This window comes from Rhincodon typus, chromosome 4 (assembly GCF_021869965.1).
Source record: "Rhincodon typus isolate 14 chromosome 4, sRhiTyp1.1, whole genome shotgun sequence".
NCBI classification, from domain to species: Eukaryota; Metazoa; Chordata; class Chondrichthyes; order Orectolobiformes; family Rhincodontidae; genus Rhincodon; species Rhincodon typus.
Genome location: NC_063335.1, coordinates 28,430,090 through 28,445,803, shown reverse-complemented (window position 1 = coordinate 28,445,803; position 15,714 = coordinate 28,430,090). Strand labels below are relative to the sequence as shown.

General features: G+C 41.5%; 1 protein-coding gene across 3 annotated transcripts in view; it reads left to right on the top strand.

Moving 5' to 3' along the window:
- The window catches only part of prex2 (phosphatidylinositol-3,4,5-trisphosphate-dependent Rac exchange factor 2), a 248,085-nt gene that overhangs the window by 161,236 nt on the left and 71,135 nt on the right, over positions 1-15,714 (top strand). For all 3 annotated transcript variants that reach the window (XM_048596382.1, XM_048596381.1, XM_048596383.1), the window contains 4 exons: positions 3,698-3,905; positions 7,468-7,647; positions 11,070-11,164; positions 14,840-14,922. In XM_048596382.1, the coding sequence (XP_048452339.1) occupies positions 3,698-3,905; positions 7,468-7,647; positions 11,070-11,164; positions 14,840-14,922 (566 nt within the window). The remainder of the gene's footprint in view (positions 1-3,697; positions 3,906-7,467; positions 7,648-11,069; positions 11,165-14,839; positions 14,923-15,714) is intronic.

Genomic DNA, 15,714 nt, shown 5'->3' with positions numbered 1-15,714 from the left:
CAGACTATACCCCATTGTTCTAGAATCCCTAACCAGCAAAAATAACTTATCTTTATCTACCCTGCCCTGGGTGGCATGGTGGCTCAGTGATTAGCCCTGCTGTCTCACAGTGCCAGGGACCCGGGTTCAATTCCACCCTTGGGTGACTGTCTGTGTGGAGTTTGCACATTCTCCCCGTGTCTGCGTGGGTTTCCTTCAGGTGCTCCGGTTTCCTCCCACAGTCCAAAGAGGTGCAGGCTAGATGGATTGGCCATGCTAAATTGCCCGTAGTGTTCAGGGATGTGTAGATTAGGTGGGTTATAGGGGGATGGGTCTGGGTGGGATGCTCCAAGGGTCGGTGTCGACTTGTTGGACCGAAGGGCCTGTTTCCACACTGTAGGGATTCTCTTCTATGTACTGAAGACCATTTTAAGTAATCCAAGAAGATAAACGGGGAACACAACAAAATTCTTCAGTGTCACAACATGTGCGAACGATTAACACAGTATGTTTGTGGTAGCTGTATTATCTGGAATATTCACATCAATTACCTCTGACAAAGATACCTCTAATCAGATCTATGTATTCACAACTGACACATTGAACACTGAGCTTGAGGGGAGATCAGTTGGAGAGAATCAGAACATCAGATCTGTCGTCCTGGTGATTAGTGGGCACTCAGAGTCAGAATTAAGCTTAAGTGACATGCCTGGAATTCATCTTCCTGATGGGACTTCTTTTTTCAAAGACAATTCTTTCACCTGATGACAGCTCATGTGCCTGACATGGAAACAAAATTAACAAAATGAGCATTGATCTTAATCAATGTGAGTCTGGAGAATTAATAATGGGTAATATGGATATGGCAGAAGAATTTAACAGACATTTTGCATCAGTCTTTATTGTAGAAGAATTAAGCAACATTCTAGAAATAACTATAATATCAGGAAATGGAATAGAGAGAGGAACTCAAAATTACAACCACCAGAGAAGTGGCACTGTGTATATTGATGGAGCTATGAGCTGACAAATGCCTTCTAAGTGTCTTGGGTCTTGAAAGAAGTGGCTAGTGAGAGACATGATAGTTTTAACGCTCTCAAGTTCAATTGAAGGCCCTATTAGATTGGCAAATAACAAATGTAACTCTTTTGTTAAAAAATCGAGGGAGACAGAAAACTGGAAACTAAAGGCCAGTGAGATGTAACACCAGCAATAGGGAAAATATAATAACTATTATGAAAGAAGTTATAGCAGGCCACTTGGATAAGTGCACAGCGATCAGGCAGAGTCAATGGTTTTGTAAAAGGGACATCCTGTTTAACCAATGTATTGGTGTTCTTTGAAGACCTAAGATGCTGGGGAAGCTGGTGGATATACTGTACTTAGATTTCCAGAAGATGTTTGATGAAATTCCCCATGAAAGGATATTATGGAAAATAAAATCTCACGGTGTAGGGTGTAGCATACAAGCACGGATCGAAGAATGGGTGGCTAACAGCAAGAAGATAGTAGGCATAATCAGGTTTTGTTCAGTTTGGCAGGTTATAAGAAATGGTGTGTCCCAGTGCTTGGTGCTAGGATCTCAATTGTTTACAGTTTATAAAAGTGATTTTGATGAAGGGATGGAAAGAATGGCTGCCAAAACTGCTAAACTCCAATGTTCTGCTTAGTTTTTAATCTTTATGTTTTAGAGAAGTTTTACAGATGAGTTTGTAATGGGTCACACAGGTGACTATTTTAATTTGGCTTATCAGGAGGAACTTGTGGTAAATGATGGGCTGTTTGCATAGTTAAAGAAGACATAACAAGTTCTCCCCTTCTTTAGGGTAGGCCAGGTTGCAAAATTACTCCTTTTGTGAGATGATAATTTATTGACTGGCCTTTAATCATCATAGAATCCCCACAACATGGAAACAGGCCATTCAGCCCAACAAGTCCACACCAACTCTCTGAAGAGCTTCCCACCCAGACACAACCACCACCCTACCACCGACCCCCACCCTATTCCTGTAACCCTACATTTCCCATGGCTAATCCACCTAGTCTACACATCCCTGGACACTGTGGCCAATTTAGCATGGCCAATCCACCTAAACTGGACATGTTTGGACCTGGAGGAAGCTCCACAGTGACAAGGGGAGAACATACAAACTGTACACAGACAGTCAACCGAGGCTGGAATTGAACCTGGGTCCCTGTGAGGCAGCAATGCTAACCACTGAGCCACTGTGCCACCCTTTCATTAAAGGTTTGGCAGAATCTTACATGTAGATGTTTTTGTAATTTACCTTGATGGTCTTTTAATCCTAGAGCACAAAAAATACATACAAGAAGTTAACACCATCTACTGGCAAAAAATCCTTACAGTATTAGGGTGACAGAGGCAAGTGGTTATATCTGGGGGTTTTGCAGCATTCATCGGTAATATCACCTAACATGTGATAATAAAAATAAATTGTTGTGGATACTGAAGTTCTAGAATAAAAACAAAGTGCTGGAGAAACTCAGCATGTCTGACAGTATCAGCAGAAAGACAAACAGATTTTACAGGAAATAAAAACAGAAAGTACTCATTAGTGAGAGATAGTAGGAACTGCCAATGCTGGAGAATCTGAGATAACAAGGTATAGAGCTGGATGAACACAGCAGGCCAAGCAGCATCAGAGGAGCAGGAAAGCTGATGTTTCGGGTCGGAACCCTTCTTCAGAAATTGGGGAGGGGAAGGGGACTCAAATAAATAGAGGGAGGGGGAGGCGGATGGAAGGTGGATAAAGGAGCAGATAGGTGGAGAGGAGACGGACAGATCAAGGAGGCGGTGAGGAGCTGGGCTGGTTTTGGGATGAGGTTGTGGGTGGGGAGATTTTGAAGCTTGTGAAGTCCATACTGAGACCATTGAGCTGCAGGGTTTCTAAGCGAAATATGAGGTGCTGTTCCTGCAGCCTCCTCTACATTGTGGAAACCAAGCAGAGGCTTGGAGACCATTTTGTGGAACACCTACACTCGGTTCGTTACAAATGACTGCACCTCCCAGTCGCGAACCATTTTAACTCCCTCTCCCACTCCTTGGATGACATGTCCATCCTGGGCCTCCTGCAGTGCCACAATGATGCCACCCGAAGGCTGCAGGAACAGCACCTCCTATTTCTCTTGGCACCCTGCAGCCCAGTGGTGTCAATGTGGACTTCACAAGCTTCAAAATCTCCCCTCCCCTGACCTCATCCCAAAACCAGCCCAGCTCATCCCCGCCTCCTTGTCCTGTCCGTCTCCTCTCCACCTATCTGCTCCTTTGTCCACCTTCCATCTGTCTCCGCCCCCCCGCCTATCTATTTATTTCAGAGTCCCTTTCCCCTCCCCCATTTCTGAAGAAGGATCCAGACCTGAAACGTCAGCTTTCCTGCTCCTCTGATGCTGCCTGGCCTGCTGTGTTCATCCAGCTCTACACCTTGTTATCTCCAGTACTGATTAGTGCTGTTTCTCTCTCCGCAGATACTGCCAAACCTGCTGTGTTTCTCCACCACTTTGTTTTTATTTGACTTACATGTGATTGTTTAATCAGACAGATGAAATATAAATTATTGTTAAATAATTGGAAGCATACTCTTAGTGGACAGCATGCATTTCAAATGGGTATGCAGTTAAATATTGCCTGATACTGTTGTTAGTACGCTTTCCTGTGAAGGAAATTTAGTATTTCGCACTTCATTTTGATATTTCATAGATGAATTGGACCCAATGGAATATGTCCATCACTGCATTACCACCATGGCAGCTCCATCTGGGCATAGTTTGGGTCAGCAAAATGGACCAGGTCTGCACTTCCTCCTGAAGGAAAAGGACGTGGAAACACAAGATGCCTATCAGAAGCTATTGAATAAGCTGCAGACAGTTGTGAAAGAACTGGAAATCTATACTGCACAGATAGATGAGTGAGTACATGAGCAATTTCTTATTTAACACTGGACAAGATATGTAGGTCCAACTGTCAATTATAATTAAGTAAACTTCCACTAATTATTATAAATATAGTCCTTAACTTGTTGATACTTAGAGTGAACCCACTTGGTATTGGAATCATAGAATCCCTACTGTGTGGAAAGAGGCCATTTGGCCCATTAAGTCTGCACAGACCCTTTGAGAAGCATCTGAACCACATCCACCATATCTCTGTAACCTGTCTTTTACCATGCCTAATCCACCAAGCCTGCACATCCCTGGATACTAAGGGACAATTTAGCATGGCCAATCCACCTACTCTATACATCTTTGGACTTTGGGAGGAAACCCACACTGACACGGGGAGAAGATGCAAACTCTACCCAGTTACCGATGGCTGGAATCGAATCCAGGTCCCTGGCCCTGTGAACCATCATGACACCCCCTGTTTGACCCTAAACATAGATTCTCTACAGTGTGGAAACAGGCCCTTTGGCCCAATAAGTCCACACTGACCCTCAAACATCCCACCCAGACCCATCCCCCTATAACCCACCTAATCTACACCTCCCTGAACACTATATGGGAAATTTAACATGGCCAATCCACCTAGCCTGCACACCTTTGAACTGTGGGAGGAAACTGGAGCAAACCCGCACAGACACGGGGAGAATGTGCAAACTCCACACAGACAGTCGCCCAAGGTGGAATTGGACCCAGATTCTTGGTGCTATGAGGCAGCAGTGCTAACCACTGAGCCACTGTGCTGTCCTAAATGTGACCAGTGTTTTCCTTTCTCCCTTTTCCGTTCAACAAACCTACTGAAGTAATCAGACACTGAGATAACACTGATAGCAGATCATCCAGTAGCCATTCTTGTCTCCCTGAAACAGTGTGTATACCATTTCTGACACATTTTATGCAATATTTATATTAAAAAAGTTTATATCAGCTTTATCAATGGGGAGGCATCAAATATACCTTAAAGCAAATACTGGTGTAAAACTACTTACTGGCTTCAAGGTAAAAATCAGCAATCAGTCAACATTGAAGAAAATACTACAAAGCAATTAAATCCATAATCTCCGGTCATGAAAGCAAGAGATTAATCAGAATATGAACACATCAAAATGGCCCAGTGGGGATTCAATCAAAATTAATTCAATGTTGTTTAAGTTGAATTAATTTCTAATTCACTGTACTGTTCCCCTTTGAAGATCAGGAATGAAGGTGTAGGAAATAAAAGTGTGACCAAATGTTTCAGTATAATTTCTGCTGTTAGTGTGTCTGCACTGGCCAAGATGACACAGAGGGACTTAGTGGGAAGGTTTACTTGTCTTGGTGGGCTAGTGTCCTGGTTATGATGCTTTGAAGGGACTGAGTCCCCCCCCTTATCACAAAATGAGAAATGTACAATCCCTTCAGCCTGGTGAATATATGAACAATAATGAATTAAAGGATCCAGGGACAGTTTTTTTTAAGGGGAGACAATGGTGTAGTGGTAATGTCTGTGGGCTACTAATCCTGAGCCCCAGGGAATTGTTCTGGGTATGTGGGTTCAGATCTCACTGTGAAATTTGCATTAAAATTTAAAAATCTGGCATAAAATGGTAAGCTAACGGTTTTGCATCAATTCTCGTGAAAAAAACCCCCATCTGATTCACTAAAGTCCTTTAGTGAAGAAACTTCCATATTTACCTGGCCTGATCCACATGTGACCCCAGACCCTCAGCAATGTGGTCGACTCTTAACAGCCCTCTGGGTAATCAGGGATGGACAATAAGTACTGGCCTAATCCAGGACAACCACATCATGTGAATGAATAAAAAAGGAATATTAATGGTATGGTGAGGAAGGAAAGGGCAGGAGAACTTGCTATTGCACAAATGTCTTGAGTTTTTGTTTCAGTTTGAAGAGGTGAATAAATGTTCTTGAGCTTCATAAGCTGATAACTGCTGCTTAAAAGTGAAGCAATCTTCATAAAAGTGACTTGACACATAAAGGCCCCAGCGATACATCGATTTTTGGAGACCTCACTAAATGTACGAAAGTGGATGATGGAGCATTTTAATGAGACAGCTCTTCTGAAGTGGCTGTATGAGTAATATCTGTTTTGACTAGAAAGGATTCTGTAACAATTCCCCATTAAATTTGTCATTTTGGAGAGAACTTACCAATTCACGAAAGCTGTAGTAATTTAGAAATATTTCTGTTATTGCAGTTAAATTATAAACATCAAAGTAGAAAACATATTCATAATTTTGAATGGAATATGACTTCAAAGGCTTTAGTCAATATATTGACGAATATATGTAAAAGAAAAAAGCACTTTGTGAAATTTGATCATCTTTTAAAAAAAAACTATTTTGGAGTCTTCCGTAATCAGGCATGATGTTTCGTTTGATTATTGTATTGATAATGCAAAGACTGAGGGTGCTGGAAATCTGAAACAAAACCAGGAAATGCTGAAAATACTCAACCGATCTGCCAGCATCTTTGGATCAGTAGGTTTCAGGTCTGGATTAACGATTCGGGAATGTAAATTCAAACTCCAGGAGAAATTGCATTCTGTTAATGAAATAAATCTGGAATAGAACAGCAGCATCAGCAATGTTGCCCGTGAAGCAACCAAAATGTTGCAAAAACTCACCTGAACTGGAAGTATATTGTTATTCCTTCATTGTCCCAGGATTAGAATCCTGACTCCCTCCCACAGCCTTCTGAATATTCTTGAGGTGGATTGCAGTTCTTGAAGAACTCACTATTGTTTTATTCAGGACAATTCAGGATGTGCAATAAAAGCTGGTCCTGAATAGCATCCTCTTGTTAAAGATTATGAATTTAATAAATGTGGTGTCCTGGGAATGGTTTTCCAAATGTGTTCATCACTGCAACATGCAGTTTTAGTTATCAGCCCATAGACACTGAATATCGTAAGAATTGGGTTTGCTCAACAAGTTGCAATGCTGACCCCAAACAGGTTTCTCTTGCATTAATAATCTGGATGAACTCCAAGTTTGGAAAGTATCTAACATTGGATATTCAGCTGTTAATGGGTTAGAAATCACCTACTTCTCCTGGATTTAAGGTCCTGCAGGAGTTGTGGTTGTATAGCCTAACCCCCTGTGATAAAATAGATGTTGGTCAATTAGACATGCTGTCAATTTTCTGTTCTCTGTCTCTCTCACACTCACACCCAAAAGCACACACATGTAGACATGCACACACATGTGTACACACACAAGAAAACACACACAAAAGCACTAACCCAAAAACACACATGTGCACTCAAAAACACATGTCCACAAAAGCACTCACACACACATACCCATTCAAACAGACAAGCATACGCAAAATACGCACACATACACATGCACATGCACGCAGATACACAAACAAACACGTGCAGTCACAAAAACACTTCTTACTGTAAATTATAATGCAGCCCTGACTATTTCAGTTTGCTTGTAGGTGAAAAAAGAACTTGCTGTACTATTTTCTTCAATAAAAAAGATTAATTACTTTGAACTGGTTGTTTTATTTTCCATTTTATAGCCTCCTGTCATCAATAACACATCCATCTACATCAGGGACCAAGGCAGATGAGTCACTGATAACTGGGGACAATATTGCTGATAAGGCAGAGCGGAACAGCAAAAAAGTTTGCTTTGTAGTATCTGGAGATGACCAGGAAGATTCTGGTCATGATACAATAAGCAACAGGGATTCTTACAGGTATAATATACCTTACATTACTCTTCAACATAATCATACTCAATATTCAGTTTAAAATGATTTTGGGAAGACTTAAAAGTTAAGCGTATAACTTTCCTTAAGAGTGTTTATTTTGCTGATGTTTAAGTTTTATTTGTGCCTGTTGTTGTACTTCATGTACTGATTTCTTTAATTACATTAAGCCTCTCAATCTGCCCTGTTAGGTTTTTCTAGGGACATTCCCTGTCACTTTCTGTCCTCAGCAAGTAAAACCCCTTTTGACTGAGAACAGAATAATATTGGGGATGCATTGCAAGTGGCTTACCTTAGTCTTAAAATCTGACATAAGCTTGCTGATGCCTTGTGAACTTCTAAGAGTCCCAGACACTGCACACCCTTTTCCACTCAACTCCCTGTTAACTGTAGTGCACTCTGTGACTTTTGGACTAAAGTCGGGCGTGTAGGGGGCAGAGTTGTGGGGTGGTGATTAATCTAACACCACAGGGCCTTCCTCTTGTTCCTCCTTCTGTCACCAAACCTGTAAACCCGGGTTTTGTTATTTTGCTAACCTTCATTTCTTAGTTACTCAATTACTCGTTATTATTTCAGCCAATCAAATGGCTCATAACTGGCTCTCAAATACAAGTCTCAGGAATGTCGACCCAATTATTCTGTGGGCAGTTCATTATATTTTAGAACTTTAATGGCATTGGATCATACTTAGAAATAGGAAATATGAATGGGGGTGAGCCTACATGCTTTTAAATGCGGAAAACCAAAAGAAAATCATGAGAGGCATGGATAAGTTGAATAGCCAAAGTCTTTTCCCAAGGGTTGGGGGGGGTCCAAAACTAGGGGGCATAGGTTTGAGGTGAGAGGGCAAAGCTTTAGAAGAGACCTGAGGGGAAATGTTTTCACATAGACAGTGGTGAGTGTCTGGAACGAATTGCCAGAGGAAGTGGTAGATGCAGGTGCAGTTACAACATTTAACAGACATTTGGACAAGACATGGAAAGGAAAGGTTGAGGGGGATATGGGCAAAATGGAGACAAATGGGACCAGTTTAGTTTGGGAATCCTGGTCGGCATGGACGCGTTGGACTGAAGGGTCTGATTCCATGCTGTATAACTCCATGACTCTATAAACATTTGGTTAACTCTATATCAACAGCAAATTAGAGCATTTAGTTTTATAATCCATTTATACAGGTTATAATTTTTAGTTGGTAAAGCTCAGTTACAAACTCTTAATTAATTCATTTTAGTTTCTTTCTGCCAAGTTTAGGTAGGCATTTAGTCGCAGAGTCGTACAGGACCACAGAAAAACACCCTTCAGCCCATTGAGGCTGTACCAGTCTAAAACAACCACCTGTAATTTTCTTTGTTCTTTGTTCTAACGATTCTAATCCTATTTCCCAGCACATGGCCCATAGCATTATACGCTTTACAATCACAAGTGCACATCTAAGAACTTCGTCAATGTGATGAGGATTTCTGCCTCTACCAACCTTACAGGCTGTGAATCCAGATTCCCACCACCCTGAATGAAAAGATTTTTCCTCACATTTCCTCTAAACCTCCTGCCCCTGCCCTTAAATCTATGCCCCCTGGTTATTGATCCTTCCACCATGGGGAAAGGTTTCTTCCTGTCTACCTTATCTACGCCCATCATAATTTTATGCATCTCAGTTATGCCTTCCCTCAGCCTCCTCAGCCCCAAGGAAAGACCAGTCTATTCAACTTCTCTTCATAATTGAAACTCTCCAACCCTGCCAACATCCTGTAAATCTCCTCTGCATCCTCTCCAATGCTATCAGATCCCTTCTATAACGTGAATTCTAGAACTGCACGCACCACTCAATCTGTGGCCTAACCAACATGTTATGCAAGTCTAGCATAACCTACCTGCTCTTAATCTCAATGCCTTGGCCAATAAAGGCAAGTGTTACGTATCCTCACACTTAATGAATTCCATTTGCCACTGATAGGCTCATTATTTTTAATGGTTCAATGCATGGTTCAAGCTGCATTAAGGAATGTGGTGTGAATGCATTCAGCATTTATATCTGAATGTTACCTGTACTGCAGCATTTGAGTGTTGATTATATCATAGGAGAACTGATTTGGAATAGAATCTCAGGTCCATGCTGTATTGGCTAACTGACAACAATATTTAAAACCTTGCTCAAAGCAGCTCAGTGATTACATTGTGTTTGATCTTCAGATTATTCTCCTTGTTATGTTTCATTTTGTGCTTTTGATGCTGCTAACAATGCTCAAAACAACATCGAGGTAGAGAGCAAAACAGATTACAAGACAATTAACTTATTCTTAAATTAATTGTTAAAGAAAGTACTCACTGATGACACCATGTAACACATTTTATTACGATGCACGATTTAATGTTAAGAGAGAGCATTGAGAGATAAAGGATTTTTTAAGATTACGGTACCAGTCAGAACAATTAGTGTTAACATTCTGGAAATGGCAATAATCAGGAAAATAAGTACAGATTGCAGAAATATGTCATAATATAAACCTCAGGTAAGAGTTACCATAGGGCTTCTCTGTCATTAGAAAGAACTGACTGGTAGTGGTTTAACCTGGGGGTCACCATGCGTCAGGGTGAGGGGAGACATTGAGAAGGAGAGTCCTTCACGGTTACCTCAGCTGGTGTGGGAATTGAACTCATGCTGTTGGTAACACTCTGAATTGCAAACCTGCTGTCGTCAAGCTAACTGAGTTAACTGACCCCCCTTTAAAAAAGCTGTTAAGTACTGTTCAGGATATTATTACACTTTGTGACAGCAATCTGCCAGAGTACATATAAAACACCATTTATCAGTGTTGTGTGCATCCCCATCAGCACATAACCCCAACTCTGTGGTCTTACTGCAGATGCATCACATGTCAAAGTATACAGAGTAAAACTGTACAGTTGATATTATTAAGTTGCAGAGGGTTCAGAAGAGGTTTACTGGGATGTGGCCAGGAATGGAAGGTTTGAGTTATAAGGAGAGGCTGGTTAGGCTAGGCCTTCTTTCACTGGAGCATAGGAGGTTGAGAGGTGGCCTTGCAGAAGTTTATAAACTAATGTGGGGGATAGATAATATGAATAGCAGGTGTCCTTCGCGTAGGATGGGGGATTTCAAGACTAGGGGCATATTTTTAAAAAGACATGAGGTTCAGTTTTTTTACAGAGAGTGGTTTGTGTGTGAAATGAACTTCCAGAGGAAGTGATGGACGTAAGTTACAACATTTGAAAGGCATTTAGATAAGTACATGAATACGAAATGTTTGGAGGGATATGGGCCAAAACGGGCAGATGGGACTAGTTTAGTCTGGGGTTGCAATCGTCAGGGAATGGATGGACTGAAGAGTCTGTTTCTGTGCTGTATGACTCCATGACTTTAAGAAGCTTAACATGTTTTCTTTCCTCCTCAGTGACTGTAACAGTAATAGGAATTCCATCGCTTCCTTTACAAGCATCTGCAGCAGCCACTGTGATTTCTATGTGCACAGTGACGAGATGGACTCTGGTAAGCTCCATATAACTCTGTGTGAGAATCTGTGTGAGTGAGTGTGTGTGTGTGTGTACATGATGCAGATCATGATTAGTGAACTCTCTAAATTCAACGTGAGCAAAATACAGAGGTTGTAATGAAAATGAGACTTTACAAAGATCATCTTCAACTTTTTAAAACAATTTTTTTAACCTGATTTTGGTCCAACCTTTGTCATTGCCTTTTTTAACTTTTTTAAATGTTCTAAATATTTATTTTGTCTTGTGTATTTTATATTGTGTACCTTTTACTTCCATATTTTAAACATTGTTTTATGATGGGTTGCAAATGATAAAGATAAAAATATGTAAAAACAATTTTAAGTAAAACACATACAGCCATGGCAATCCAAATATGTAACTTAGGAATCAAAATAAAAAAAATACTAAAGAACCAAATAAGATTTTCAAATAAAATAAAATCACATTTAATGTACTAGCTCTGTACAAATTGATAAAAGTGTGAATATGACCTCTCTCTTCTTCCATTCAACTTTACTTGAATAAGCTCATGTGAAGAAAAACACTAAAATTAAATGCGTTTGCATGTTTCGCTGGCAAAAGTAGAAAATATTCAGGTAGATATGTGGTGTTGTGACAGCTATATTGAGTTGTATCAATATTGTTTCATGTCATTGTTGCACAATTGTGAGCAGTTTTGGACCTTAAATCTAAGGAAGGCTGTGCTGGTGGTGGAGAGGGTCCAGAGGAGGTTTACAAGAATAACCCTGGGGATGAAGGGCTTGTCACATCATGAGTGGTTGAGGATTCTGCACCTGTAATTGATGGAGTTTAGAAAGGTGAGGGGGTGGGGATCTAATTGAAACTTACATAAGACTGAGAGGCCTGGATAGAGTGGGCGTGGAGAAGATGTCTCCACTAGTAGGAGAGACCAGGATCCCAGGGCGAAGCCTCAGAGTGAAGGGACAACCCTTTAGAACTGAGATGAGGAGGAATTTCTTCAACCAGAGAGTGGTTAATCTGTGGAACACATTGCTGCAGAGGGCTGTGGAGGTCAAGTCATTGAATATATTTAAGACAGAGATAGGTCAGTTCTTGATTAGTAAGGAGATCAAGGGTTTCAGGAGAATGGGGTTGGGAACATATCAGCTGTGATCAAATGGTGGAGCAGACTTGATGGACAGAATGGCATAGTTCTGCTCCAATATCTTATGGTCTAACTGTCGTCATCTCAGAGTTACCACTGACTAGGTACTGAACTGTAGCAGCTATATAAATGCCGTGGTCATGATAATAAGCCTGAGGCTGGGAATCCTGCTGCCTCTAATTTCCTAACTCCTCAAAGCTTGTCCATCATCTACAAGGCAGAAGTCAAGAATGTGATGGAGGACTCTGCAAATGCCATCCTGCTCCTCGGTACTGTCTGACCTGCTGTGCTTTTCCAGCTCCACATTTATTGACCTCTAGCTTCCAGCATCTGCAGTCCTTACTGTCTCTAACTGAAGAAGGTTGCTTTCATCTAGGACAAACCAGCCGGCTTGATTAGCATCCCATCTAACACCTTCAGCATTTAATCCTTTCACTACCAATGCTTAGTGGCAGCGTTGTGTACCGTCTACGAGTTGCACTGTAACATCTCAGTAAGGGTCGTTAGACAGCACATTCCCAACTTATAACTTCTATCAATTGGAAGGGCAAGGATAGTGGGTGCTTTGGAGTACCATCTTCAAGTTCCCCTCCAAGCCACACACCATCCTGACTTAGATCAATATCACCCTCCGTCACTGTGGCTGGGTCAAAATACTGGAACGCCGTCTCAAACAGTACTGTGAGTATCCACACACCACATGGACTGCAGTGGTTCTGGGAGACAGCATCACCACCTTCTCTAGGGTAATCAGAGTTGGCCAATAAATGCTGGCTAAGCCAGTCACTTCCAAATCTCATAAATGAACAAAAAAATTAAAATGAGCAACTATAACACAGTGTGGAGCTGGAGGATCACAGCACGCCAGGCAGCATCAGAGGAGCAGGAAAGTTGATGTTTCTGGTCGGGATTCTTATTCAGAAATGGGGGAGGGGGAAGGGAGCTCAGAAATAAATAGAGAGAGGAGGGGTGGGCTTGGGGATGGTAGGTGGGATGGTGATAGATGAGTGCAGGTAGGCAGTGGTGGGGATTGGTCAGTGAGGTGGGAGAAGCAAAGAGTGGGGATAAAAGGATCCTTCTCAGGGTGGCAGCCAGTGACTCGTGGTGTTCTGCAAGGATCAGTGTTGGGACCTCAACTTTTCACTTTATACATTAATGATCTAGATGAAGGAACTGTGGGCATTCTGGCTAAGTTTGCAGATGATACAAAGATAGGTGGAAGAACAGGTAGTATTGAGGAGGCGGGGAGGCTGCAGAAGGATTTGGACAGGTTAGGAGAGTGGGCAAAGAAGTGGCAGATGGAATACAATGTGGGAAAGTGTGAGGTCATGCACTTTGGTAAGGAGAAGAAAAGCATGGACTATTTTCTAAATGGGGAGAAAATTCCGAAGTCTGAAGTGCAAAGAGACTTGGGAGTTCTAGTCCAGGATTCTCCCAAGGTAAACTTGCAGGTTGAGTGAGTAGTCAGGAAGGCAATGCAATGTTGGCATTTATTTTGAGAGGACTTGAATATTAAAGCAGGGATGTACTACTGAGGCTTTATAAGGCTCTGGTCAGGCCACATTTGGAGTATTGTGTGCAGTTTTGGGCCCCATATCTCAGGATGTATGTACTGGCCCTGGAGCAGGTTCAGAGGAGGTTCACGAGAATGGACCCAGGAATGGAAAGCTTAACATATGAGGAACGTTTGAGGACTCTGGGACTACACTCATTGGAATTGAGAAGGTTGAGGGGGGATCTAATTGAATCTTACAGAATACTGAATGACCTGGACAGAAGTGGATGTTGGGAAGATGCTTCCATTGGTAGGAGAGACTAGGACCCAAGGGCACAGCCTTTAGAGTAAAGGGAAGACCTTTTAGAACGGTGATAATGAGAAACTTCTTCAGCCAGAGAGTGGTGAATCTGTGCAGTTCACTGCCACAGAAGGCTGTGGAAGCCAGGTCATTGAGTATATTTACGACTGAGACAGATAGATTCTTGATTATCAAGGGGATCAAGGGTTATGGGGAGAAAGCGGGAGAATGGGGTTGAGGAACTTATCAGCCATGTGTGAGTGGCGGAGCAGATTCGATGGGCCGAATGGCCTAATTTCTGCTCCTATGTCTTAAGTCTAAGATGGACAGGATGTGTCAAGTCAAGTATGTTTTGAAATCTGTTGAGTCATCTGCACACCCACTCCATTCCCAGACCTGTCTCTGTCTAAACTGGAAACACGTGGTTTGAGTTTATCATTCTTAGAATTTTTTTAAAAAATCTTTCCCTTATGCAACCTCAGTATAAAATTATTCATGTGTTTTAACCCAGAAGGAACTCAATAACTGGCAAAGAACATTTGTCATACTAACTGCTGTTTAGCAAAGTGATGTTTTAAATTGGACCTTCAAAATTACATCAGTAGTTGTTATCTGTTGAGTAAAAGCTCAAAAGGTTAACAAGATATGACCAGGAGCAGTAACAAAATACAAGGTATTCAATTTAAAATGAATATTTTGAAATGGTGAATCAACAGCCAGTATCTTTATTTTCTTTTGTTTCTAATAGGTGATGAATTACCCTGCAATGTTCATATTTCACATGATAAACAAGATAAACTGCATGGTTGTTTAGAACATCTCTTTAGCCAGGTGAGTTTAAGTAAACCAAGTCCACCCTTGCTTGAAAATGATGGTTAGTATTATGTCCTTTCCTGTCTGGTCAAAAGTTACATTTTGAAAAAAGGGTATTATTTCAAGGACATGATAATACAGGGATTCTTATGAGGCATTTCCGGTATATTTTCGTCTTCTTTCATAAGTATCTTTGCTCCAAATTGTATTCCCATTATGAAGTTGTCATAGTTTCATTAGTGAGAGAGACAACTGATGGTGGTTGAACCTGAGGGGAGAGGTTGAGAAGGAGAGTCCTTCATGGTAGCCTCAGCTGGTGTGTAAATTGAACCCACACCATTGGCATCACTCTGTGTCACAAGCCAGCCCTCCAGCTAACCAACCCCTACTATAATATGCTGGCACTATTTGCAATTTCGCTGCTCATTACAACTGAGTTGATAAAAATGTGCCGTTGGCTTTGTGGACTTTATTTGAGTCATTCTAAAGCACTTATATGAATATGTTATTTTGCATTTTTGTGTATGACGAAGAAGAAATCCACCAAGTCAACTTTGTCCATTCTCTTTGTCCTGTCTTCCTGTAATTTCACCTCTCCTAGTTCTCCAACGCAATGTGACTTGAGGGGCTAGTTTAAGATTATATCACCTCGGCTAAGGCAGCAGCAGACTGGAATGACATTGTCGGCCAAGCAGCATCATAGGAGCAGAGAGGCTGACGTTTCGGGCCTAGACCCTTCATCAGAAAATTTCTGAAGAAAATTTTTTCTGATGAAGGGTCTAGGCCCGAAACGTCAGCCTCTCTGCTCCT